Raw genomic sequence first — 27,516 nt, 5'->3', positions numbered from 1 at the left:
TGTGACTAAAATGCACTTAGAAAAATCTATATCAGTTTGAAATAACATGTTTAAAAAGTCCCAGGAATCCCTTATGTAGTGAGGAGTGGCCTGAACTAAGGGATTCAAAACAAAATCAATATGATGTTATATGTTTTCAGTTTTTGAACACTTATTAGATACAATTAACCTAAAAGGTGGATCATTTTCATTCTTGTGAACCTTAGGGATGCCAAATAGTTTGGCCAAACACGGGTTGGGGGTAGACATGAACTCAAATTCCTCTAGTAAGTAAGGATTTCAACTTTTTGTTTCTCCAATCAAAATTAAAGTATACATTTTCCAGGGACACTTTTTCATAAAAATCAACATTGGTGAGTTCATCATTAATCTTGTTAACATACTTAAGCTGGTCCATAACAGCAGTGCCCGTCCCTTTGTCTGCCTTCATGACTCTCACATTAACATCACGTGTTAAATCCATTAAGGCCTTTCTCTCATTATTAGAAAAGTTAAACCATTTTTCAGTAGAGTTAGACTTAACTACATTTCTAAAATCCTCTTCACAGACTCATAAAAATGTAGTTAAAGTGTTGTTAAGAGGAGGATTAATCAAACTCTTTTTTTAAACAGAGAAGAGTCAAAACTGTCACTACAAATAGAAGAAATTCCTGAAGATTGAGTGTTACAGGGGTCACAATTATCATCCTTTCCATCAGCATTCAGCTTCAAGTTCAATTTTCTGGTGTACAGTCTCAAATCCAGTAAAATGTTTGATAAATTTGCCCTTTGAGAAGGGATAAATGTAAAACCTTTACATAACACACTTACATGATCTTTGGACAAAATTTTACTAGACAAATTGAAAACAGAGGAATGAACAGAGTTATGTTTGTTATGCAATATACCATCAGGTTGCAAGCAAAAAGATGCAAAATCAGAACCAGTATCACAAGACATAGAAACAATGTCACCTGAATAAGTCACATGGCTATTACTGTTACCAGGAGCACTGTAATCCACTCCCAGTGCACTAGAAATAGGTCCCAAACTATGAATGCTATTGACTGAGGAACATTCAAAACCAGATTCTGCATTGATACATAAGGAGTCACAACCAGGCTTAAAAATAGAACCTGACACTACTTGTGAAAGCTTCTTGTGACCATGTGTCATGGCGGTAAGTGAAGTAACCTCGACCCTTTGCTTCCCACTTTCCCCTTTCCCTTGTTTGACAAGTCCTGATTCACTATTGACACGGTGGCATCTGATCTGTGATCTAAAAAAGACTCAGAGCTACAATTCCCATTCCCAGAATGATTATTACTAAAATTCATGTCAAAAGGGGCAGAAACAAAACAAGGAGACAGGAGAGAAGGTTGATTAATAACTGGAATTACATTGCCATTGCCCTCTAAAGGGGGAAAATCAGTGTATAAAACCGGATTTGCATTAGGAGTAGACAAACACTGTGTCTGGACAGGAGGCTGCTGTGTGGCAACATATATATGTTGTGCTGTAGAAGCAGAGCTACATTCAGATGGACCAGTGACAGAAATAGCCCGTCTAAAATTCATACCTCTCTTAGTCATGGCACTTGAACCAGGAAACGAGCTGTCTTCAGAAACCAGTACTGGATAACTCACGGAAGCATCATCCGAACGAATAACCCGCTATGCATAAGACATAGGTGCATTTCTAATGACCCTACTAGAAGTACCATTAATGCACTTAGAAGGAACAAAATTCCTATCATTGCCTAGGTTACAATCAGTAGGGTAATTAGCATTAAAATTGTTCCTTTTATCGAAAGAATAATTAACCCTAGAATCAAACCTAGAAGCAAATCTGTTGGAAACAAAATTAGTTATGTTTTTGTTAAATGAAGAATTCCTACTATAATCAAAGTTCTTAAAATTCCTAAAAGTTCTTCTGTTAAAGTCAGGACGTGTATTATTAAACAATCTATCATTATCATCTAGTTAAGTAGAAATTTGAACATGACCTAGCGGTATATAAAATGCATACATTAGCAATCCACATTTGTCCCTTTCATTTAAAAGGTTTTCCTTTTCATGCTTGTTCAGAATAGAGCAATTGTATTTATCTGCAGCAATAAAGGTAAAGCTGGTAGTTTTATATTTTACTTTCCATTTATCCAATGAACAGAGATCACTTACACTTAGAGCAGGAAGTCTGGCCAACATAAAGGGCCCCACAAGCACATGTTATTAAGTAAATCATCCACTCACTGATATATGCCATAAATTTCATTATTGCAAAGGTTTTGTGTATATTCTAGGATGTGAAAATCTTGGAATAAAAAAAAAAAAAAATGAAGTTCCGCAAGGGAACACTCATGAAGGTTTAGTCCCGAGCAAGGCTATGTACCAGATGGTGCTAACTTAATGTGAATAAAAGTAATTTATCACTCTGGTGATTTTATATGCTTCTGGGTTAAACAAAATAGTCTAGTCAGCATTCCTATATGTTCAGGTTCCAGCATTAGTTCAGGCAAAGTTTATTTTTTTTAAATATATACTGCAGTGCAGTATGAGGGGGTGCCGCACTCTGGAGTGTGCCATCCTTCAGATAAGATGTTAAACAAAGGCCCTCTCTTTTTTAATTTCTCCAAGTCTTTTGGGTTTCTAATACCATGATGGGAATGGACCTCATTCCTAAGTTAAAGTACAATTAAAATTCATGAAATTAGTATTGTTTCAATCTTTGATGTCATCAGGAAGTGCTCTTTGCAGCACCCTCACTGTACCCAGAAATGACTCCTTCTGTAATTTGTATGGGGTTACATGTACTAGTAAAGGTCCCATATGCCTGAGTTGGTGGTAGCTCATGTGGTTGTAATAGATCCCATGGTACCTATCAAGAACAGCAGGGGAAGTTGCCCAATACCTTAGCCAAATTTCCCCTAGTAGTATAAATACCACCTCTGGTCATCCATGGAAAGTGGGTACTTCCCTAGAGGAACTAACCTGGTCAATAAATGATAAAAAATAAAAATAAATTAATAAAAACATGTATGTGAATGTTTTGCTTACATTTGTATCCCATACTTTACTGTTACCAGCTGGCTTCCAGATGGGGTTATTTGCCATGTATTCTGCTGGTTACTACGGTTATTGATGAACATTTGTTCCTGCTGTAGCAACATCTTTTGTTTCATATGGTATATACAATTCTCACACTTTTTTTTCATTTTCATCTGTAATCTTAAGATTTTTTAATTTCTAAATGTAAATGTTTTTCATACTTGAATGTCATGCTACTATTTGACTAGATGATCACCACATGATGCGGTGATGTCCCCTCTCTGGGCCAGTAATCAAGGAGCCTGAATCCTCACCACTGACACTGGTGAGGGACATTCACTTGGAACAAAGATAGGTGCACACAGTATTTCCAGATGCAGCTCTCTGCACCAACACAATTTCCCTTAAGAGCACATAGGGAACACACTCAGTCTGGGGTCTGAGCTTCCCTCGTTCTCTCTCCAATCCCCCAATAAGACTCCTGACTGGAACAGCTATAGAGTTGTTCCTCAATCAAGTTACCCAGGCCATGTCCTCCACCACCCTCTCTGTGAAACCAGTGTTCTGTGCCATTATATATGCAAATTGTATGCTAATGAGCTGCCTGCATTTTTGGGCTGAATGTACCTACTTTGCAGGAGCAGTTGTCCAGATTTTGTGATGTTTTTGAGGTTGAGAGATATACCTAGAAGACACACAGATTGACAAACAACTTTAACTCACTTTATATTAAAACCATTTGGCGACCAACTGATAAAACAAAAGCAAGGAATTCAGGTATAAAGGAAATATTCACAATTGAAACCTGAAAACAGTGGAATGCTGAGTGAAGTTAAGAGTAATATAAATTCAAAATGGAGAAGTGATATGAAATAAAATATATTGTCAAAGTGTAAACAATTCTTCAACTATATCTATAGTAGACAACAAATACAGATCAAGCAACATCAACTAGTGATTGATTTGTAGCACAGCAGCATGAAATTCAAATCTCAGTAAAACATAAACATTCACGTTGTAGGAAGAATAAAGCATTCTATGCCTGAAAGTATTGGGCAGTTAAGTAGAAATTTGAATATGACCTAGTGGTATATAAAATGCCTACATTAGCAATCCACATTTGTTCCTTTCATTTAAAAGGTTTTCCTTTTAATGCTTGTTAGGAATAAAGCAATTGTATTTATCTATAGCAATAAAGGTAAAGCTGGTAGTCTTATATTTTACGTACAAAAAAGCTACACAAACTGTTGAAAAACAAGAAGCGAGGTGATATACACGGAGTATACGCCACTTGAACCACAGGCAATTGCAGATAACAAAAATTCCTTCCTTTTTAACACACTTTCTTTATTGGTGTTTTCGGAGACGGCTATGCGTTTCTTTCCTCAGAAAAAAGCAGCAGACTGCAATTTGTAGCATGTTACAGGCCACCCTCTCAAACTCAGGAACCTCACATGGCCTTCCTGAAAACAATGGAGGGGATAAATGTATCTCCAAACACCATCATACTAGGTGACTTCAACTACCCTAATATAGACTGGGAACACTACTCAAGCCCAAACACTCTAGCCCAAAGGTTCCTGGAGTTCATAAACTCAAATGCCATGGAACAACTAGTCACCATCCCCACAAGAGGAGAAAACATACTTGATCTCATCATCACGAACATGGGATCACAATGTTCAACACCGGAAGTATACCCCTCACTGGTGAGATCAGATCATAAACTAATCTCGCTGGAGGTCCTCATCCCCCCACCTGAAACAAAAAGACCACAGTGAAAAACTTCTCAAAAGCCGACTTCACACTTCTAAAACTAGTGTGGTCTCCTTTAAGGCCCCTGAGCCAGTGGTAAACATTACTCAAACCGCTGAATCACTTACAAATGCCTTCTACCAGCACCTACAGGACTGCATGGATCAGGCAATCCCAAACAAAACTAAGACTCTTTGTACCAAAGGCAAGCGTCCAGTCTGGTGGACCCCAGCCATAAACAAGCTCTACAACAAAAGGAGGAAGCTACTACAAGATAGAGCAAAATCCTTGAAAGGTAAGACACCTTTGATCATTATAAGTAAATAACTAAGAGCTCTCATAAAATCATCCAAGGCAAATTTTGAGAGAAAAATCGCCAAGGATTCAAACGACAATCATAAGGCCTTCTTTAGCTATGTTAGAAACCTAGGAGGAAACTCCCAGATATGCTCAGAATTAGTTCAAAATGATGTGAAGATTACTGAACCTACACACATTGCCAACATACTGGCTGACAGGTTCAGTGCAAACTTCTCCCCCCCCTCCCCCCCAAAAGGAGAGATATCTATACCAGAGGATTGTGGCCCCCCAAACATCTCCAACGCCCAGGTGAGAACTGCTCTCTCCAAAGCAAAAAACACAGCATCCATGGGACCGGATGGTGTCCCAGGCTGTGTGCTCCATGAACTCAATGAGGAATTAAACCCGCAGTTAGGACAGCTGTTTAATCTTAGCCTCACCTCAGGATACGTACCCAAGGAGTGGCGCCCGGCGACTGTGGTCCCACTTCACAAGGGCGGTGCCTCCACCGACCCTGGAAATTACCATCCCATTAGCTTGACAAGCCTTATCTGCAAAGCCATGGAGAGGATCATAATGGAACTCATAAATAAAGACATAGGGAACTTGCAGACTTTGGATCCAACCCAGTTTGGCTTTGTCAAAGGCAGATCATGCCTTTTAAACTTGGTTGACTTTTTCGAGACAGTCACCAAGGCCATAAGGCAGTCCATACAGCCTACCTTGACCTGGCAAAGGCCTTCGACACAATACCCCACTCAGGTATCATCAAAAACTCATCAGCTTGAATGTAAACCCATACATCACAAGATGGGTTGCAAACTGGCTAAGTGACAGAACCCACAGGGTCAGAGTTGCTGGAGCCATGTCAGACTCAAAGCCTGTCACAAGTGGTGTCCCACAGGGCTCAGTCCTGGGTCCACTCTTGTTCGGCATCTACTTTTCTGAAGTACAAGCAAACACAGGAGGGTTATGGCTGACAAAGTTTGCAGATGACTGCAAACTGGCCATAGTCGAAAACACATCTGACACAGATATCCTTCAGAAGGGCCTCACAGAAACGGATAACTGGTGCCAGAGCCATGGCCTAAAGTTAAATGCCAAGAAATGCATAGTCATACCCTTCGGGAAAAACAAGGTTACCCCTAGCTACCATATAGGTGGCAATCCACTGAGCACAGAAGAAGTCATCAGGGATCTGGGGACCCAGGTTGACAGTAGCCTTTCGTTTGACACTCATGTTGCTAAAGTAGTTAGGAAAACCTTCTACATTGCCCACCTGATCATGAAGGGATTCACATCTAGATCAAGGGAGGTCATCGCCCCTGTACTCATCACTCATTAGACCTATGATTGAGTACAATGCCCCATTCAGAATGTATCTGACCAGACACCTGCAGCAGCTGGAAAGGCCCCAAAAGTTCCTCACCAAAAGGATAAAGGGTCTCAAAAATATGTCTTATACTGCCCAACTGAAAGAACTCCAGCTCTATTCAGTCTCATACCGCTTGCTCAGAGGTGACCTGTGCCTGACATATAAGGCCATGTCAAACCCTGATTTGATGAATATGCTTCACCTCAAAAATCTAGATCCCTCAGAACCACAAGGGGAGACTTAAACCTTGACACGGTTATTAATAGAACATGCTGGAGGGACAGATTCATCACCCAGAGACTCCCTATGCTGTGGAACAAAATCCCGGTACATGTGAGGCAGAGCACCTCGCTGGCCTTGTTCAAGAGGAATCTTGACCAATGGATGGGGGATCGCAGATATACCCCAGGGATTACTTCAGTGTCACTGCTTGACAGAGGCACAGCAAAATAATAGGCATAGTTTTATTCAAACTAAAGGGGTGGCGAAAGCCAAATAACTATGGGCTAGGCTTATAAATGCCCTTGGGCAGATAGCCTAGTATGAACCTATGAACCTATGAACCTATGAACAAACGTTACAATGACAGCGTTCAGCCCTTACTTTTAAAACTAAAAAGCATCATGTGATGCTAAATGGGAAGACATTCCAATTCAATCATTAATTAATTGCTTAACTTAAAAAATCCCGATAAATCAGGAATAAATGTTTTAACTAAGCAAAATACTTCACAACATTCCATATTAATGCATCATAAATAAATCACTGATAATATTATACTAGAATTTGACCACATTAAAAACATTAAAAATCAGACATGAATAACACTATTTTATACTAGTAATGAATAATGTACTCCCTTAAAATATATATAAGCATCTAACCTATTACTTAAAATAGAGCCATTATAATGAATTTATATTCTTCATAATTACTTAAAGAAATGTGTGGCTATTTAATTACGTTAACTAAAAAATGCATTTAACCAAGTTTTCAACAAATAACCCTTTGATCAACTGATAAAAAATAATAAAATTGATCAAACTAAAAACAAATATAAATACATTTTAGGTTACCACCAATAATGTAACACTAAACCATTAAATAATAATACAAATAATAGTATTAGTTTCCTTAAGACCAAACATCACCTCAATATAATATACACAGGCCAATATCAATTTATCTATTAATTGCCAGCCTTTTCAAAACACATGTGATAGAAACGTGGTCATTGAGACCTGGGGAAAATGTAGCCCTGGTTCTAATTTGCCAATATAATTCTTGTATTTCCAGAATGATTTGCCAAGGTCCCACATAAGAAGCGTCTTCTACCTTCTTCAAGACCATAAAGACAAACTTATGGTTTGGAAATTCCAAGATGTGGCAAGCAAGTGCGTTGTTAGTGTCCCCTTTTGCAACTGCATAATAGTGCTCATAAATGCGCTGTTTTAATTTGCGCTCCGTTTTTCCTATGTAAAACGCATGGCACATTGTGCACGTTGCTACATATACTATAGCTCTGGTATTACAGTTGAATTTACCTATGATTTTGTACTTAGTGTTGTTAATTACGGCACTGGTTCCTTCTTTAATAAATTTACATTGACCACAACTACCACACTTGCTCATCCCATTCATGAGACTCTTCAATTTATTTTTACTTTTACCAGTCTCTAAAAGAGTTTTCAGATTCGCCCCTCGCCTAAAAGTGATCGCCGGTGGGCCATCACAAATTCTTTGAACTTGTTTGTCACTTGCAAGGAGCATCCAATTTTTATTTAAAATTTCCCTTATAAAATAATGGTCTGTAGAGAAAGTACATAGGAACCTAAGACTATTGTCATTTTGGCTACAATTAACCTTGGTAAGACCAGTGTCTCCCAATTCGTCAATTTGATTGATATTATAATGGGATGACAAAATGGGACTAAATTGTCCCATTCTACGTTTGTGCTCAACTTCTTCAAAAACTTCATCTATCAGTCTTTTCGGATAACCTCTGTTGCTGAACATCTCAGTAAGTTTATTGCATTCTACATTAAAATCATGGCCATCCGTCACCATTCTGGCCGCCCGCACCATCTGCCCTTTTACAATGGCTCTCTTTTGATGGTGCGGGTGGCAGCTGGAATAATGGAGGAAGCCATTTGAATATGTAGGTTTTCTATAAATACTGCTCTTAAATCTCATATTCACTTGATCTTTTTGCAACCAAATATCCAGAAAACTGATTTCCGTATGACTAAAGTTAAATGTAAATTCTAGAAAGCTAGTTAGACTAGTGATGGACTCAATAAATTGAGGAATCAGACTAACTTGCCCTCTCCACAAAATGAACATGTCGTCCTGGTACCTGGTATACCAGGCGACATTTGTTTGGAATATGATATTTTGAAATAGCAGTGTGTTTTCCCATTGTGCCAAAACACAGTTAGCGTATGCTCCCCCACAAGGCGAACCCATGGCTACCCCCGATGTTTGTTTATAAGTGCAGCCTTCAAATTTAAAAATGTTGTTGCACAGAACAAGTTCCAAGAGTGTTTCAGTTAAATAAATAATATTGTCCGTCATTTTCCTATCCAACAAAAAATCCCTTACCCACTCCAAACCTATGTTGTGTGGAATCACAGTGTATAGATCTTTTATGTCAACTGTGAGCAACACAAAGGATGGGTCAAATTGGATTTTATTAATAGCTTCTAAAAAGCCCCATGAATCTTTGCAGATCTGATTTTCCTTGGCTAAATAAGGCTTAAGTAAGATGTCTACATATTTAGCACATGCACTTGTAATTGACCCTCTACTATCCACGATAGGCCTGAAAGGTGGATCCTGTACTGACTTATGGATCTTAGGTATTCCAAAGAAGGCTGGTAGCTTAGGTGATACCATAGTTAAATAATTATGTAGATCAGTGTCAATGTGCCCTTCCAAAAATAGATCTTCTAGAATATATTGGATCTTTTTATAGGCTATATTTACTTCATTGACACTGACCTCCTGGTAAGGTCCCTCTTCAAGATGTTTTAACACTTTCTCAACATACATAAAATGGTCCATAAATATTAGACCGTTCCCTTTGTCGGGTTTAGTTACTCTGATATTACAATCATTGATAGTACTAATCAAATCCCTTTCTTGTGCTGTAATATTAGGTTTAGCTTTTTTATATATAGGGCGACTAGTGGCCAAATGCCTAAGATCGAGTTCACATGCTAATTCGAAGGCTTTAAGACTTTGTGGGAGAGGGGGATTAAACACACTGGCTACTCTGAAGGGATTCAATAACATTGACATATTGCCTAGTAAAATGCGTAAATTCATTTTACGTAAAAATAACTTCAAATCTATTATTGTTTTTACCATGTCCAAATGTGTGTCCAGAACAAAATTAAGTCCTCTAGAAAAGAAGTCGCACATATCCTGGTCAATAACCAAGGCAGTAAAATTATATATTTTAAAGTCTCCTTCTGTACTATAAATAATGTTCAAATTTGTTGCAGAGGAAGTTATTTCTTCCTCGGATTCCTCTTGCTCTTTGGAGACTGATGATTCATGTTGGATCTCAAGTGTCTCTGATTGGTCTCCTGACCTTGCCGAAAATCCTGAGCCTGGATTTGCTCACTCATGTCATCGTTATTCTTATTCTGGTTATCGCACTGGCCCCCATTATTTATACGATTATCTTCCCCTTGAGCTTGGGCAGAATTCACTTGGCTTTTACCCCGTATACTTTGCCCATCCGACCATGATGTGTTCAAGTGCAGATCAACATTAGGAACAATTTCATCACACTCCCTTCCAACATTAATAATGTTATTCCCTTTAACTGGATATTTAGACTGATTGATTAGTGGGGGGAGTGGATAAGCTTTGTTATTAGAATATTGGGCCATGTCACGTTCAATCTTCTTTTTCTTGTTTTTTGATAATTTAATCATTGTGGCATCAATACTTGAAAAAATCCTTGAATACTCATATCTGTACCTGTTAAAGTGTAAATTATTCTTTATGTCCTGTTCTAGCTGTTCTAAATCATTCTTGTATGCGGCTATTTCTTGCACATAATGATTTATCAAAATTTGCATAAATTCAAACCCTTGTTTGTCAAATAGGTTCAACAGCTGTTTATGATAACTGGAGCCATTCCTTAATCCCACTGGGAACCTCCATTGTCTGAGGCCCTTAGGGACTATCTGCTTATCCAGACACTCTTCTAGGTAAGCCACCTCCAATTGTAATTTTCTACATTTAAAAAGTTTATAATCAAATTCGCTAATAATAGAAGAAATGTCAGTAACAGTACCTTCATGTTCCTGTACTCGATCGGACACTTCACGAATATTAGTTGAAAAAAAATCCCTTTTATTCAAAAAAGAATTCAGCGATGGTGAAGAATTATGTTCATTCTGCAGTACCTCAACACTATTACTTATTTGACCCGGTTGAGGTGTGCTCTGGGGCTCGGAAGCTGGTGCAGCTGCATTATGTACAAGGCAATGTTCCCCATTACTTCGGTTCCTGGAACTTTGGTTTTGCCTTGCCGGTTGCTGGTAAAGACGTTCGGAATGACAGTGCTGCTGCTCCATGCTTGCAGCAGCCACCGAATTAACCTTTCCAGCTTTAATAATTGCTGTCTAAATTTTCAAATCTCTGTGTCAAATAATCCAAACGGCCCATTATCATCTGTATTAACACTGTCAGGTTTCCATCGTCGGCATCCGCCTCCATGATTCCTTGGGCTGAACCATTTACTGTACTGTTCATAGATACTCCTTGCTCCGGTTGCTGGGTAAATAACGGAGGGGGCGTTAAGTCTGATACTCCGGTTCTCTCCTCGTTAGCCATCGACAAACTACGTACAAAAAAGCTACACAAACTGTTGAAAAACAAGAAGCGAGGTGATATACACGGAGTATACGCCACTTGAACCACAGGCAATTGCAGATAACAAAAATTCCTTCCTTTTTAACACACTTTCTTTATTGGTGTTTTCGGAGACGGCTATGCGTTTCCTTCCTCAGAAAAAAGCAGCAGACAACAAACGTTACAATGACAGCGTTCAGCCCTTACTTTTAAAACTAAAAAGCATCATGTGATGCTAAATGGGAAGACATATATTTTACTTTCCGTTTATCCAATGAACAGAGATCACTTACACTTAGAGCAGGAAGTCTGGCCAACATAAAGGGCCCTACAGGCACATGTTATTAAGTAAATTATCCACTCACTGATATACACCATAAGTTTCAATATTGCAAAGGTTTTGTCTATATTCTAGGATGTGAAAATCTTGGACCTAAAAAAAAAAAAAAAAAAAAAAAAAATGAAGTTCCGCAAGGGAACACTCATGAAGGTTTAGTCCCTAGCAAGGCTATGTACCAGATGGTGCTAACAATGTGATTAAAAGTAATTTATCACTCTGGTGATTTTATATGCTTCTGGGTTAAACAAAATAGTCTAGTCAGCATTCTTATATTTTCAGGTTCCAGCATTAGGTCAGGCAAGGTTTATTTTTTTTTTAAATATATACTGCAGTGGCTGCACTCTGGAGTGTGCAATCCTTCAGATCAGATGTTAAACAAAGTCCCTCCCTTTTTTAATTTCTCCAAGTATTTTGGGTTTCTAATACCATGATGGGAATGGACCTCATTCCTAAGTCAAAGTACAATTAAAATTCATGAAATTAGTATTGTTTCAATCTTTGATGTCATCCAGAAGTGCTCTTTGCAGCACCCTCACTGTACCCAGAAATGACTCCTTCTGTAATTTGTATGGGGTTACATGTACTAGTAAAGGTCCCATATGCCTGAGTTGGTGGTAGCTCAGGTGGATGTAATAGATCCCATGGTACATATCAAGAACAGCAGGGGAAGTTGCCCAATACCTTAGCCAAATTTCCCCTAGTAGTATAAAAATCACCTCTGGTCATCCATGGAAAGTGGGTACTACCCTAGAGGAACTAACCTGGTCAGTAAAGGAAAAAAAATAAAAATAAATTAATAAAAACATGTATGTAAATGTTTTGCTTACATTTGTATCCCATACGTTACTGTTACCAGCTGGCTTCCAGATGGGGTCATTTGCCATGGCTACTACGGTTATTGATTAACATTTGTTCCTGCTGTAGCAGCATCTTGGGACACTCTATAGAATTAAACCCTTCCTTAACCCAGCAGCTAGAAAAACCATTGCACAGACCCACCTGCTTTCCACCCTTTTTTATGCTTCAGCTATATTTACCACACTATCTAAAAATAACATCAACAAACTCTCTACCTGCTACAACAGTATAGCTAGACTCATTAATGCTACTCCCCTTAGAACTCACCACTGTCACAACCTCAAACAACTAAACTGGCTAGAACTAAATAACCACCTATTGTACCAACAATTACTTATCATTCATAAAACTCTTCATTTCCCTGATAATACTCCGAGCCTGGCAAACCTTATTTCTCCATACAAGAACCTAACCACACTTCGTTCTGCAAATAAGTTCCTAGTATCCATAACTAAATCATATAATAAAGCTGGGGATGCATTATTTTCAAATTCCATAGGTAAACTCTGGAATCAACTCCCTCAAAATATAACTACTCTAGAGTCTCCCTCTCTGTTCAAAAGACAAGTCAAAGAACATCTTACTTCACATTGGCTATGTCCCTGTACCAATCCCGACTGAAAGTAATTCTCAATACACCTAATTTTTTTTTTCCTGTCCCCTTACTAAGCCCCTACCTGATGCCTTCTGGAGATGAGAGTTGAATCTTAAGGTATGCCTTAGATTATTTTATCCTTAGTATTTAGTTCTCATTATTTTTTTGTAGAACATGACTTATACGTTTTTAAATGTTTTTGCTATCCTCTCTTGTAGAACATGACTTACTAGTTTTCAAATGTTATTGCTATCCTCTCTTGTACCATTTATAATTCTATGTAGAAAAAAATCTTTTTTATTATTGTTATAAATGTTTTTATTTGTTACAAATCACTGTAATTTTATCTGTACTGGAGCTTTTCTCCCCGGGCCTCTACTGTAAACGGATATATGTCCAGCTAGACTAGCCCGGTCAACAAATGTAAAATAAAATAAATAAATAAATCTTTTGTTTCATATGGTATATACAATTCTCACACTTTTTTTTCATTTTCATCTGTAATCTTAAGATTTTTATGTTTCAAATGTAAATGTTTTTCATACTTGAATTTCATGCTACTATTTGACTAGATGATCACCACATGATGCGGTGATGTCCTCTCTCTGGGCCAGTAATCAAGGAGCCTGAATCCTCACCACTGACACTGGTGAGGGATGTTCACTTGGAACAAAGATAGGTGCACACAGTATTTCCAGATGCAGCTCTCTGCACCAACACAATTTCCCTTAAGAGCACATAGGGAACACACTCAGTCTGGGGTCTGGGCTTCCCTCATTCTCTCTCCAGTTCCCCAATAAGACTCCTGACTGGTACAGCTATAGAGTTGTTCCTCAGTCGAGTTACCCAGGCCATGTCCTCCACCACCCTCTCTGTGAAACCAGTGCTCTGTGCCATTATATATGCAAATTGTATGCCAATGAGCTGCCTGCATTTTTGGGCTGAATGAACCTACTTTTCAGGAGCAGTTGTCCAGATTTTTCTAGTTTTTGAGGTTGAGAGATATACCTAGAAGACACACACATTGACAAACAACTTTAACTCACTTTTATTAAAACCATTTGGCGACCAACTGATAAAACAAAAGCAACAAATTCAGGTATAAAGGAAATATTCACAATTGAAACCTGAAAACAGTGGAATGCTGAGTGAAGTTAAGAGTATAATATAAATTCAAAATGGAGAAGTGATATGAAATAAAATATATTGTCAAAGCATAAACAATTCTTCAGCTACATCTATACTAGACAACAAATACAGATCAAGCAACATCAACTAGTGATTGATTTGTAGCACAGCAGCATGAAATTCAAATCTCAGTAAAACATAAACATTCACTTTGTAGGAAGAATAAAGGAAAGTATTGGGCAGTTAAGTAGAAATCTGAATATGACCTAGTGGTATATAAAATGCATACATTAGCAATTCACATTTGTTCCTTTCATTTAAAAGGTTTTCCTTTTCATGCTTGTTAGGAATAGCGCAATTGTATTTATCTATAGCAATAAAGGTAAAGCTAGTAGTTTTATATTTTACTTTCTGTTTATCCAAAGAACAGAGATCACTTACACTTAGAGCAGGAAGTCTGGTCAACATAAAGGGCCCCAAAGGCACGTTATTAAGTAAATTATCCACTAACTGATATATGCCATACGTTTCATTATTGCAAAGGTTTTGTGTATATTCTAGGATGTGAAAATCTTGGAATAAAAAAAAAAAATCAAGTTCCGCAAGGGAACACTCATGAAGGTTTAGTCCCTAGCAAGGCTATGTACCAGATGGTGCTAACTTAATGTGAATAAAAGTAGTTTATTACTCTGGTGATTTTATATGCTTCTGGGTTAAACAAAATAGTCTAGTCAGCATTCCTATATTTTCAGGTTCCAGCATTTGGTCAGGCATCTTTTGTTTCATATGGTATATACAATTCTCACACTTTTTTTTCATTTTCATCTATAATCTTAAGATTTTTATGTTTCTAAATGTAACAACATTGGAACAAAGATCGGTGCGCACTGTATTTCCAGATGCAGCTCTCTGCACCAACACAATTTCCTTTAAGAGCACATAGGAAACACACTCAGTCTGGGATCTGGGCTTCCCTCCTTCTCTCTCCAGGCCCCCAGTAAGCCTTCTGGCTGGAACAGCTATAGAGGTGGTTCTCAGTCGAGTTTCCCATGCCATGTCCTCCACCCCCCCTCTCTGTGAAACCAGTGCTCTGTGCCCCTGGTCCAAGCAGCTGACATACACACTCACTGAGATTTGATTTGCACACACACACACACACACACACACACACACACACACACACACACACACACACACATACGTGACACGCATGCACACACACACACACACACACACACACACACACACACACCTGGGAAAAGCTGTCACAGATTTACTAGCTATGCCCTTCTGCCCAGACTATGAGGTAGATACTGCCACCAGGACACTCCAAAGCGAGCTACTCTAAGGCTTTTGCAAGGGTACCCAATTATACTGAGTGAAATTAATAATAATAATACAAATGGTAGTGTTTGACCAGTGCAGTAAGGCTTCCGGGAGTGGCCACAGTATCACCAATTAAATATAAGTACTCTCAAAGTTTAAAACATTCTCTAAAAGACCTTCCACCATGAAAAGTTTAAATATATTTAATAATAAATAATAAAAAAACATGAAAATACTAAATATCGATTTACAATAAACGCTAGAGCTTTAATTGCAGGAAATATTAAAATAACACAAATAAATAAATTCACACAGATACAGTAAAACAGTACTTAAATAATCTCAGTATATTTTCCTGACTGATTTAAAGAATTAGTATTCTCTGGTTCCTTATTAAACCAAGCCAAGATGAAGTGGGTGAGTGGTCTTCCTTCTTTGTCAGGTTTCAAAAACAGACTGCTCTGAGACTTCTGTCTCATCTAGTAATAAAACTTCATTTCAGGGATGGATTACAGAAAGACATCACATACATTTGGTCATCTGACTCCTGGTTCCCATACTACTCCCGTTACAAGAAAATTAACCAGAATTTCACACATATGTGTTGTCATACACACAGGTAGGGATTTGCTAAGATGTGTTATAGCACCTGGAAGCCATAAAATTATTTCAACACTTCTAACCTTCCAGGGTAGCAATTAGTTCACTGCTAAGGACAATATAGCAGGATTCCTAGTCCTTGTTTTTACAAACATTTTATCTCTTGCTGCAATCAGAACTGTAAGATACACTTGTTATGGCCTGCCAGGTAATTTAATTTCAGACTATTTTTCAAAGTTAGCTAGACTGAGATTAACCTCTTCTCTTCCAGTATCCTATGTTACGATATTAATTTCAATAGTTATAATGCAGTCTGACATATAGGTTTATTTCTTTTTTTCTGTCCAACAGGACCCACTGCTGATACATTTTTTTAATACAAGCAGCTTTACAAATATATTTTCAACACAAGCACCTGTACAAATCAGTTTGATAAACAAATGACATATAATTCTTTGCAAAACTCCAGATAGCTATGCTGGCATATGTTACAGACCAACTACTATTCTTCTCATAGCATAGCTGGCAATACCTCACATCATCACAGATGGTATTAACTAGCCTGTAATTTAGTTGTGTAATGCAGGTGAAGCTTATAACAAGGACCATGTGATGTTAACAAAGTGTGAACAGAAGTGTCTTGTCACGTTGGGTAATTATACATGTTCTTGGGTTAAATACAACACTCAAGCCAGTATTCCTAGATTTTCACGTTCCAGAAATGTTTCATTTCTCTAACAATGTGTATGTGAATGCTTTATTTACATTAGAATTATATACTTTTTAATGCCTATTTGAGTTATACATGATTTTCCTTCAAAATGGACTTAGATAATTAGATGAGTACTCATAAATTCACCCTGGGATTGACTGGCATAGACATTCTTGGGTTGGTACAGTCTAGGGTGGGAACAAGCAAGGCATAATGGTCACAAGACTCAGTGGTCTTAAACATTCCATGATCATATGATCCTATGAATCACATGCTGCTGTATTACTAGTTGGCTACCACACAGGGTTATTTGCCATGAGCTTGCTGTTTATGTGATTTAGATGAAAATGTATCTATTTCTGTTGTAACAATATACTGGAGCCAATATGGTATGTATCATTCTCACAGTTTTTCATTTGAATTAGCAGTTAGCACTGAAATAGCAAGTCATGGAATTTTAATTGCTATATCTTTCAATATCTTTTTCTTTTACTTTATTGTGTTTGATTTGCCCTATACCCACTGTTAGATTTGCTGTTTAGACTTATGTGACATGATCTGTATTAAACATCGATTCATTAATTTTTGAGGTTTTATGCACTGTAGAAACCCTTCTGAGCTTTTGTCTTAATGATTTTTTTTGGCACTGCACATTAGAATAAAGACATATTTATGGCTATTCCATTTTATGGCAATTGCTGTTTGGTGTTGCTTTCTGTTTTCTGTATATATATATATATATATATATATATATATATATATATATATATATATATATATAAAAATACGTATAGATATAGATGTATTTGCAGATTGATAGATATAGATGTATACATATGGATATCTCATGAAATATAGAAAGATTGAAAGAGTGAATGTAAAAAGAGCAATCATTTTAAAGTAAATCTAAATTTTTGCAGGTGGCAATATAGATGTATATATTTATAATTTGTTTTCCAGGTCTGGTATTAGCTTCCCACAGTGCTATAAGGTAGGCATTGATAGATTTTGAAATAGTACAAGATTTCCATATTTATTCTGTTATTCCATGACCTTTCAGAGATACGTTCCAAAAAACATAACATTCTCTAGATGGATTTCAGTAGCTATCTGCACAGGTGAATGACATTAACATTTGTGAATACATACATGTGAGTATACATGTGTGATTGAGTGTGTCTGTATCTATGTCTGTGACACATCTGTAATTATACAACTTGAATACTGTATAGAAAAAAAACTGTCACAAAAAACAAGACATTGTTGATTTTTTAAATATGATGCATTGATTGTGTGTTCCAGGTGAAGCACTGAGAGAAAAAGGAATAGTTTTCAGTCGTGTGTATTCATCTCCTGCACTATGCTGCATAGAGACTGCTCATCACATTTTGGAAGGTAAAAAAGGAAGAAAAAATATATCATAATGCATATTCATATACTGCTATTACACTAATCGTATGTAGCAATACTTAATTACATCTCAGCTCTTTCAAAATAGCTGCAAGGAAAAATTTAGTTTATTATTATCGCACTTTTGCTGGTACACTGCTCTTTTAGTGATATACTATATCTTGGTAAGGATCACACCATGTTATTATTCATATATGGCTGCAAAATTTCAGTAGTGTCTGACATGTTGCATAATATGGCACTATAGAAGCAGATAGAACAGCAGGGAAACATCCCAGCAAGACCCATCACAGGAGTAGGAGCAGAAAGTGGAAAAGCAGGGTGTACATTCTGGACACAAACAAGCAGCAGTAGTACCACATGCAAGGCAGAGGTGGACAGAAAAGATTGCAGCACTAGCAAACAGACAGCAACTGGTCCACAACTATGGTCATAACACAGAATTTAAATGTATGCATTATTACATCCAGACTATGCAATGCTGTGCATCAGACATAACTATACCAGTGCTGGTTAATGTGTGGGAAGATCACAGCCTTCATTACTTGTGCAGGTGGTTGGTGTATACAGTGACAGGAGATTGCAACATTGTAATATGAGGTTGAGTCATGGAAGATGAATTCAGTAGCCACTTTGATAGGTTGTAGGGAGTCAGGGATGACATCACCCAGTGGGGGGTTCCCTACACCCCTTTCTGCATCTGCATTTGTCTCCATGTAGTACTACGGTCACCCTGCTACACCACTCCTTACAATACAAAACAATACCATACATACTTTTACTTAGTGAAGTCATCATGCCCCTCATGCTTTGTCTTTCCCTAGGTGCCAAATGACCATGGGTGTGCCTTATCATTATAACTGGACATGACAGTGCTGTATTTCCTCTCACACATATCCCATGGTATTCATCTTAGTGTTACTGTCATCATTCATAGGTGTTAATTACATTTCTGGAGTATATTATGAGCTTGGTTTTCCTCCTTCAAAGTTTTTATATCCACTTCTACAGACTCACTAGGTTGCTGTTTGTTGTTTGTCTTTCGGCTTTTTCCCAATAAGGGGTTGCCACAGCAGAACTCCGGTCCGCTAATGATTGGCAGTAGATTCCAGCTTGACACCCAACCTTCAACGAAGGCACACCCATTTACGCACGCATGTCTTTCGAATGCTACCTAACCGCAGGGAAGACATGCAGACTCCACACAGAAGGCACTCCAAAAGCCAAGCCAAGAATCGAACAGGAGAGTCACTTGCTGTGAGGTAACAACGCTACCGCTGTACCACCGCAGAATGTACAGACTCACTAGGTAAAGTCCTATATTCCACACATTTTTGGCTGCAGGTTTTCTCATGCAAAATGGCATCTGTGCATTATATTGAAATGTTGAGTAAAGGCCTTGTAGTATGGCTGTGAGGCAATCTAACACTGCAGTCTCTGAATCACAGCTAGAATGTAGTGCACTACTCACCCCATCTGGCACTAGCCGGGCTCAGTACAACTCTTGAGACACATGTAATCAATATGCTTGTGTAAGCAATTGGTGTGGAACTGTAGTACTATAGCACTATGCTATGATTGCTAGGTAGTTCCCTGTTCCAGAGCTACATTGCATATCATATGACATCCAAATGTGAATCCATGCACACAGGCTACCATTTTGCTCAAGTGAACCAGTGTGAGTGGACATGAATTTCTCAGTCACTGTAAACAACACAGCTCTAGCACAGTGTGTCAAAGACAGCAAGATATTCTCATCATTCCAGCAATGGAACTTTGCAGATGACCTGCTTTGGCAGTATGATTGCCCCTTATGTGAGGTTAATGTTTTGTATGAAGGTGCCAGGAAGAAAAATGATGCCACTGGCATCACCTGTTCTGGTGAGCAGTGCCAGCGCTCACAACAGCAACCTGTAGTAGCACCACTCTGACCTACTTCATCAGTGTCAGGCAAAAGTTAGGGACAGAGAGACAGACTTAAGCATTTTTTAAAATTTACCTCTTTTTTCTATTACTTGGTACACCAGGTGTAATGAGACATTCGATATTTTATTTTTCAATGACCAAGAAGTGAGAGCTCAGCATGAAAGGATATTGTAGGAAATAATGGTGACTCTTCAGGCTGCAGGGTTCAAATGCCATTTGTGGTACTGCATGTGTCCCATATGTTTGTACTAATACAGTCTTTTTTTTCCCCTCATCTTTCTGCATGTCTACTTGTGGTGGAGGGTGTGGAGCAACAGTGATTGTCTTGGACTGCACTGGCCAATGCTTCAGGTGCTTTATCATCAGTGGTTGCCAAGTCTGTTTCTCAGGGGTGGTGGCTGTCACCTTACTGAAGTTGACCAGGAGGGATTACTAGTGGCCTTCATGGCCATTTCTCACTAGAGGGCAGATGCACCTCTTTTGACAGTGGTTCAGGAGCTTCTCAACATTTCCTTTCATCATTTGCTGAGGCTGGTGTCTTAGGAGGTGTGCTGACAACTGGATGCCCACCTCAGTACCATAGCATATCTATCCATGTGGTTTGTTGAGTCATGCAACTGGCAGTCCATGAACATTAGGTTACCAGAAGAGCAGCCTGTCTGTGACATCTATTTCAGAGGGACTGGTAGCTGGATGTAAACCTCCTATCTAGCCTGGCTTTATGGCTCTCCACTTTCTTCACCCTATTGTGTCATTCTCCATACTTTGATCTTTTTCCAACTCACTCCATTGCCAACCATTTATCCTCTGTCGTAAGTCCATACACTGTTGTCCCCAACTTTTATGTGCACACTATCCCTAGCTGTTTGTAACTGTGTTTTATATGTATTTATCTACCCCTGCTACTATCTATTTCTCTATCCTTTTGATAACCATTTTTCTCTACCTACACTACCAACCATACTTTTTTATACGCTGAAAATGGGTCTGTCTACCCCACAAAAAATTGCCCTTCCCACCACATTTCATACCTTACGGATACTTTTGTGCTTTTCTCTGCTTGCTTTTCTCCCTCTTCTCTTATCTCCCTCTTCCCTCCCTGTCTCTTTGATGGACTGGGTTTGCACTTTGCTGTGCTGACCTGCGATACACTATCTGCAGTGGCAGCTATGCAGATCTTTTTTTCATGTATGAACACACAAGATCTGTGTTGCACTAAGCTGTCTTGGTGGCAGTATCTGCCACATTGCTTCTGTAAATCACCCACTGATCCAGCCTAGTGCTGCTCTACCTTATAACATGGCATCACTGCATTACAATTCAGTCCTTTCCTCAGTATGTCAAAGATATACCATCCCTAATATATATTTAGGATCACAGGAAGTTGCTAGTATATTGGCTATGAAGCCCTTATAAGCCTAGCCAACAGTTTAGCCAAGTCAGCACCCGATGCCCCAGTCCAGCAGGGATACAGGTGGGATCCCAGGGGTGTATTTTCTGTTTCTCATCCAGTTATCCAGGTTGCACTTAAAAAGGGATAATGAGGTACTCTGCTTGATGTGGAGAGGGAGTCTCTGGGACACAAATCTGTCCCGCCAACAATTTCTATTAATGTCACAGAACAGGTTGAGGTCATGCATGTGGGTTACTTGAGTGGAGCTTGACTTGCAGATATGCAGCAGTCCCATCAAGGAAATGTCTGAGTTTGCTTTGTATGCCAGACAGAGGTCACCTCTGAGGAGTCTGTATGAAACTGAGTAGAGGGACAGGGCTTTTAGCCTGTCAATGTAGGATAGATGTTTGAGGCTCTGGATTCTCCTGGTGGTTAAGGTCTTCACTTCCCATGCACAAGGTACAAGGTTCGATCCTGACCTCCGACCAATGCCTGTTTGGAGCTTGCATGTTCTTCCTGTGTCTCTGTGGGGTTTCTCCCATGTCCTAAAAAAAAAAAAAAAAAAAAAAAAAAAAAAACATACTGAGTGTTTCCATCTCAAACCTCACCAATGAATGGAGCTGTGGGCAGTAGCACAGACTCTACATGGTGCCCTATAGGGGGAAGAGTTGAAGAGACCAACCACTTTGGGCATCTACTGTGGTGTGCAATATCCTCAAGATAGGAGAACATGGATAACAGATTGCGTGCCATGGCAGGGCTAGCCACTCAATGATGTAAAATATGGCTCGGCTCTAGGTGATTCGGTCATGTTGACTAATGTCGCCAAAAAAGGGCATGGGTAGTTACTAGTAATAAGTGGGTTGAGGACCTGGCCTACTCTGACCCATGCCAAGGACCTGTGCTAATGGTGGGAGGGGTATATGTGACAGTATTGGCCAGTGTGTGCCCACCATAAAGCCCAGCAGCTCTGGGTCAATAAGCTACTGGCTGGCTGGTGTCTAGTTGTCCAGCTTAGGTTGCTTGGGATAGCTCTGTTGAGTGAAAACTGGACATAAAACCAACCATCCTGCCAAACATGAACTGAGAATTGCTACGCTTAATGTAGGTTCACTGACAGGACGCAGCTTGGAAGTGGATGACATGATGATACGGAGGAAGTTGGACATCCTATGTATCCAGGAGACAAGATGGAAAGGCAGCGCAGAAAAGCCACTTGGCTTGAGATCCAGAGTCTACTACTCAGGACGAGGGCAGGCTAGAAATGGTGTAGGAATTCTGGTGAGAGAGCAGCTTCAGAGGGCAGTAAGGGATATCATCAGAATTAATGACAGATTTATAGCAGTCAGACTTCAGTGTAATGACAAGGCAGTATTCATAATCTCAGCCTATGCCCCTCAGCAGGGTTGTGATAGTGAGGAAAAGAGTGCATTCAGACAGCAGTTGCAGGACCTATTAGATAAAGCAGGACAACATGAATTGGTGTTGATAATGGGTGACTTGAATGCACATATCGGGACAGACAGATCAGGATATGAGGACTGCCTGGGTCCACATGGGTGGGGCAACAGGAATAAAGAAGGAGAAGCCATTCTAAACTTCTGTCTGGCAAATGGCTTGATAGTAGCCAACACATGGTTCAGAAAGAGAGACAGTCACAAGATCACATACAAGAGTAGTCAACATGCAACTCAGGTAGACTTCCTCCTAGTAAGGAAAAGGCACTTGGGCAGAATCCATGATTGCAAAATCATCCCCAGTGAAACAGTTGGCCCACAGCATAAACCACTAATTGCCACAATCAGCTGCAAGCAGTGGTCAGAGAAGGCTCTAAAGTCAACAGAGACCAGGCTGAAGACCAGGAAGTTGACTGGAGAGAAAGTACAACAGTTCAAGGAATTACTCAGGGCTCTAGCACCCCAAGAAGAGGAGGAAATAGTTGGAGTTGAAGAAGAATGGCAGCACCTAAAAACAGCATGTGTTAGGACTACAGAAAAGATATGTAGCCGAGCCAGGTATGGAAATAAGGTGCATAAGAAAAGCTGATGGTGGAATGCAGAAGTCCAGGAAGTCATCAAAAGAAAAAGGAGTGCAGGAAGAAGTGGGAGACAGAAAAGACTGACCAGGTAAGGAAGGACTACTGGTTGGCTAAGAAAGAAGCTAAGAAAGAAGTTGCAATAGCAAAGAATAGGGCATCAGAGGCACTGTATCAACTTCTGGAAAGTGGCTCAGTAAGGGGCACAAAGAAACTATATCAGGTTGCAAGGCAAAGACAGAAAGATAAAGAAGACAGTCAGACACACTTCATAAGGGATGCCAGCAACAACCTGCTCACCAGCCCAGAGGACATCAAAGGCAGATGGAAGGAGTATTTCCAGAAGCTTCTGAATGAAGAAAATCCCACAGAAGCTGTACTTCCCCAGAAACAGCCTATGATGATAGGAGAAGAAGAGGAGTCCACCCTAGAAGAAGTAAGAACAGCACTAAGGAAGATGAAGTCAGGGAAGCAGCAGGCTCAGATGAGGTCACATCCGATATGATAAAGATGCTGGGTGAGACAGAGGAGAAATGGCTCCTGAGTGTACTAATAGCAGTGTGGGGAGAAAGGCATATACCAGATGATTGGAGAAAAAGCATACTTGTGCCAGTGTACAAGAACAAAGGGGACATCCACAACTGTGGGCAGTACAGAGGCATCAAACTCCTATCACATTGCATGAAAGTTCTGGAGAGGGTGATTGATAAATGGATATGCAGAGTAGTAGAATGTAAGATGAGAGATGAGCAGTTTGGATTCAGATCAGGATGCAGCACAACTGATCTGATGTTTGCATTGAGACAGATACTTGAGAAGAAGCTAGAGATGAGGACAGTGTCCAACTGGGCATTCCTAGACTTGGAGAAAGCATATGACAAGGTCCCAAGAAAGCTGATCTGGGCAGTACTGTGGTGGTTTGAAGTCCCAGAAACATTGGTAGAATTAATGCAGGCAATGTACAAGGACCCAATGACTCAAGTAAGAACAGTGTTCAGCCTCACAGAGGGGTTCTGGGTAGGTGTACATCAGGGTTCAACTATGAGCCCCACTACTGTTCATACTGGTAATGGACTTCATTAGCAAACAGATTGGAGGGGATGGATGAACAAAGCTGCTGTATGCAGATGATGTGGCAGTACAGGCAGACTCTGTGCTACAACTTCAGCAAAGGATAGGAGAATGGAATGCAAATCTGAAGGCACATGGGATGAAACTAAGCACAGATAACACTGTGGTAATGGCAGCAAATTGGAGAAATCAGAAGAAGCTAAAAATAGAGATAGAAGAGAAGATAGTGGAACAGGTAAACTGCTTCAAGTATCTGGGAGGAGTAGTTGAGGAGAAGGCTAGTCTGAATGAAGAGGTCAAAGCCAGAATCAGAGGAGTTGCAGCCAACTGGCATAGAGTATCACATGTAGTCTGTGACAGAAGAATGCCAAAGAAGCTGAAAAGTAAGGTGTACAAGACAGTGGTGTGACCAGTACTACTGTATGGTACAGAAACCAGGGCAGTAAACGCAGAAGTTGAAGAAGCTAGAGGTGATGTAAATGAAGTGCCTGAGAAAGGTGATAAGATGCACACTGTGGGACAGATGAAGAAATGAGGATAGGAGCAGAAGCCAAAGTAGCTCCAATTGCAGAAAAGATCAAAGAGAACAGATTATGGTGGTCTGGGCACATGTGTAGAAAATCAGAAGACAATCTGGTGAGGAAGATTTGGAACAGACAGGAAGAAGGCAAGAGGAAGTGAGGACATCCAGCAAAGAGGTGGATGGATTGTGTGAAAGAAGATCTGTGACAGTCAGGCATTGAATTGAGAGAGTTGGCGACAGTTAACACGATACCCTGACCCCATGTAGAAAAAATGGGAAAAAAATGGGGCTGATGATGAATGATTCTACTGGTGAGGAATCTCTGTGGTCTCTCTAGCTGCTGCATGTGCTTTGTGAGGTGCATGCTGAAAGTGGTAGTGTACTCAGTAATGGGCTTTATAACAGAAGAATACAGGGATATTATGACCTCTTTGTCCCTGGATGAGATACCCTTACTTATAAGGAGGGCTATGTAGAAAGCTTTCTGTACAATGGAAGCAACATGGTGGTCAAAAGTCAGGTTATCAACCTGGATGCCCAAATCCCTCATGACTGATTGCGTCCTTAGGATGTTGTTATTAATGTGATAATTTATGGGGATGTCATTCTCCCCAAAGGGGATGGTGATGTATTTTTTGGTATTCAGCTTGAGACCATGTTTCTGGCACCAGTCATTTGCTTGGTAGGGCCCTCTTGGAGGAAGTCCACATTGTAAGGGGAAATGATAACAACACCCAACTTGCAGTCATCTGTAAACTTGATCTATCATAGCCCATTGGTTTTGGCCTGCACCTCAGAAAAGTATATCCCAAATAACAGAGGTCCCAAGACTGTTCCCTGGGGTACTCCACTCATTATGGGTCTACTACTTGAGGCGGCTCCCCCTATTTTGACTAGGTGGGTTCTATCAGTGAGACAGTTTGCTACTCATCTGGTAACATATGGATTGATGTCTGGTTGAGAGAGTTTATCTATTATGCTTGAGTGAGGAATAGTGTCAGAGGCTTTGGCCATGTCAAGGTAGGTAGTGTGCACTGTCTTTCCCTTGTCTATAGCTTTGGCGACTGTCTCAAAGAAGACGACCAAATTTAACAGCTATGACTACTCCCTGACAAAGCCAAACTGTGTGGGATCGAGTGTTTGGAGGCTGCCAATGTTCTTGTTAATGAGGTCCATGATAATTCATTCCATAGCCTTGCAGATCAGGCTAGTTAAGCTGATGAATCTATAATTTCCCAGATTGGAGCGCCACCTTTGTGCAAAGGGATGACAGTGACTGTCCTCCACTCAGCTGGGGTAAAGCCGGTAGTCAGGCTTTGGTTGAATAAGGCGCCTAATGGTGCAAGTTCCTGCCTAAGTTTATGTAGGATGCAACCTGGGATATGATCGGGTCCAATGGAGGCTGTATTGTTTGCCTTTGAGAGGGCAGTGATGACCTGTTCCTTAGAGATAAGGGGAGGAAAGCAGATACTGGGGATGTCCTGGTTTACTGATGGGGGGACAGTGGGGTGAAGTTTTTGCTAAATCTGTCAGCCAGCAAGCTGTCTATATCTACAGCATTTTTGTATGTGTTATCCTTAACCACCAGTTGTGAGCAGATGTGGGAGCTACCTTTCAGACTGTGGACATATCTGAAGAAAGCCTTATGTGGCCAATTTGGATTCAAAGTTTGCTTTGGAGGATTTCACTAGTGCTCTTATTGCTTGTTCAGGTTAAGGAGAGATTGCTTCCTATTGGGCACTTTCTCCTTCTTGGTCCTCATCAGAAATGTTTTCCTTTTGTTATAGAGTTTATTTATTGCAGATGTCCACCAGACAAGTTTGGTCTTCCTTGCAGATTGTGAGTTCATCCTGTTGGGTATCCCTGATTCCATCCATCTATATAAATGCTCATATAGTACCTTGGTGTAGATTTGGACATTGGTGTCAGTTCCTACAGAGGGGAAGGGGGATGTGAAGCTGTTTATACCATCCCTCATGAGGCTATAATCAGCTTAGGAGAAGGTTTTATGTCTGATCCTAGCTAGAGGGGGTGGGGGGCTGGGGAAGATGGCAACTTTGAAAGTGACCATTTTATGGTCAGATCTTACAAGGGAGGATGATACTGTAGATATGCTGCAGTGCTTACTCATCTTGGTTATTACTAAGTCCAAGATATTATCACCTCTTTTGGGGGTATCGACTAGCTGTTCCAAGGCATTTGCATTGACAAAATCAAGGAATCTCTGGGCATTTGTGTTCTGGCATGAGTAGTTCTTCCAATCTATGTTTGTGT

General features: G+C 39.7%; 1 protein-coding gene across 1 annotated transcript in view; it reads left to right on the top strand.

Moving 5' to 3' along the window:
- UBASH3A (ubiquitin associated and SH3 domain containing A) overlaps positions 1-27,516 on the top strand; it is an 829,542-nt gene that overhangs the window by 607,032 nt on the left and 194,994 nt on the right. The window contains exon 10 of the mRNA XM_044072932.1: positions 18,187-18,279. Coding sequence (XP_043928867.1) covers positions 18,187-18,279 — 93 coding nt within the window. The remainder of the gene's footprint in view (positions 1-18,186; positions 18,280-27,516) is intronic.

The sequence above is a fragment of the Protopterus annectens genome, chromosome 5.part1 (genome assembly GCF_019279795.1).
Source record: "Protopterus annectens isolate FY-2018-M chromosome 5.part1, PAN1.0, whole genome shotgun sequence".
Classification (NCBI taxonomy): Eukaryota; Metazoa; Chordata; order Ceratodontiformes; family Protopteridae; genus Protopterus; species Protopterus annectens.
The sequence above is the reverse complement of the archived record's forward strand: the minus strand, read 5'-3'. Positions and strand labels throughout refer to the sequence as shown.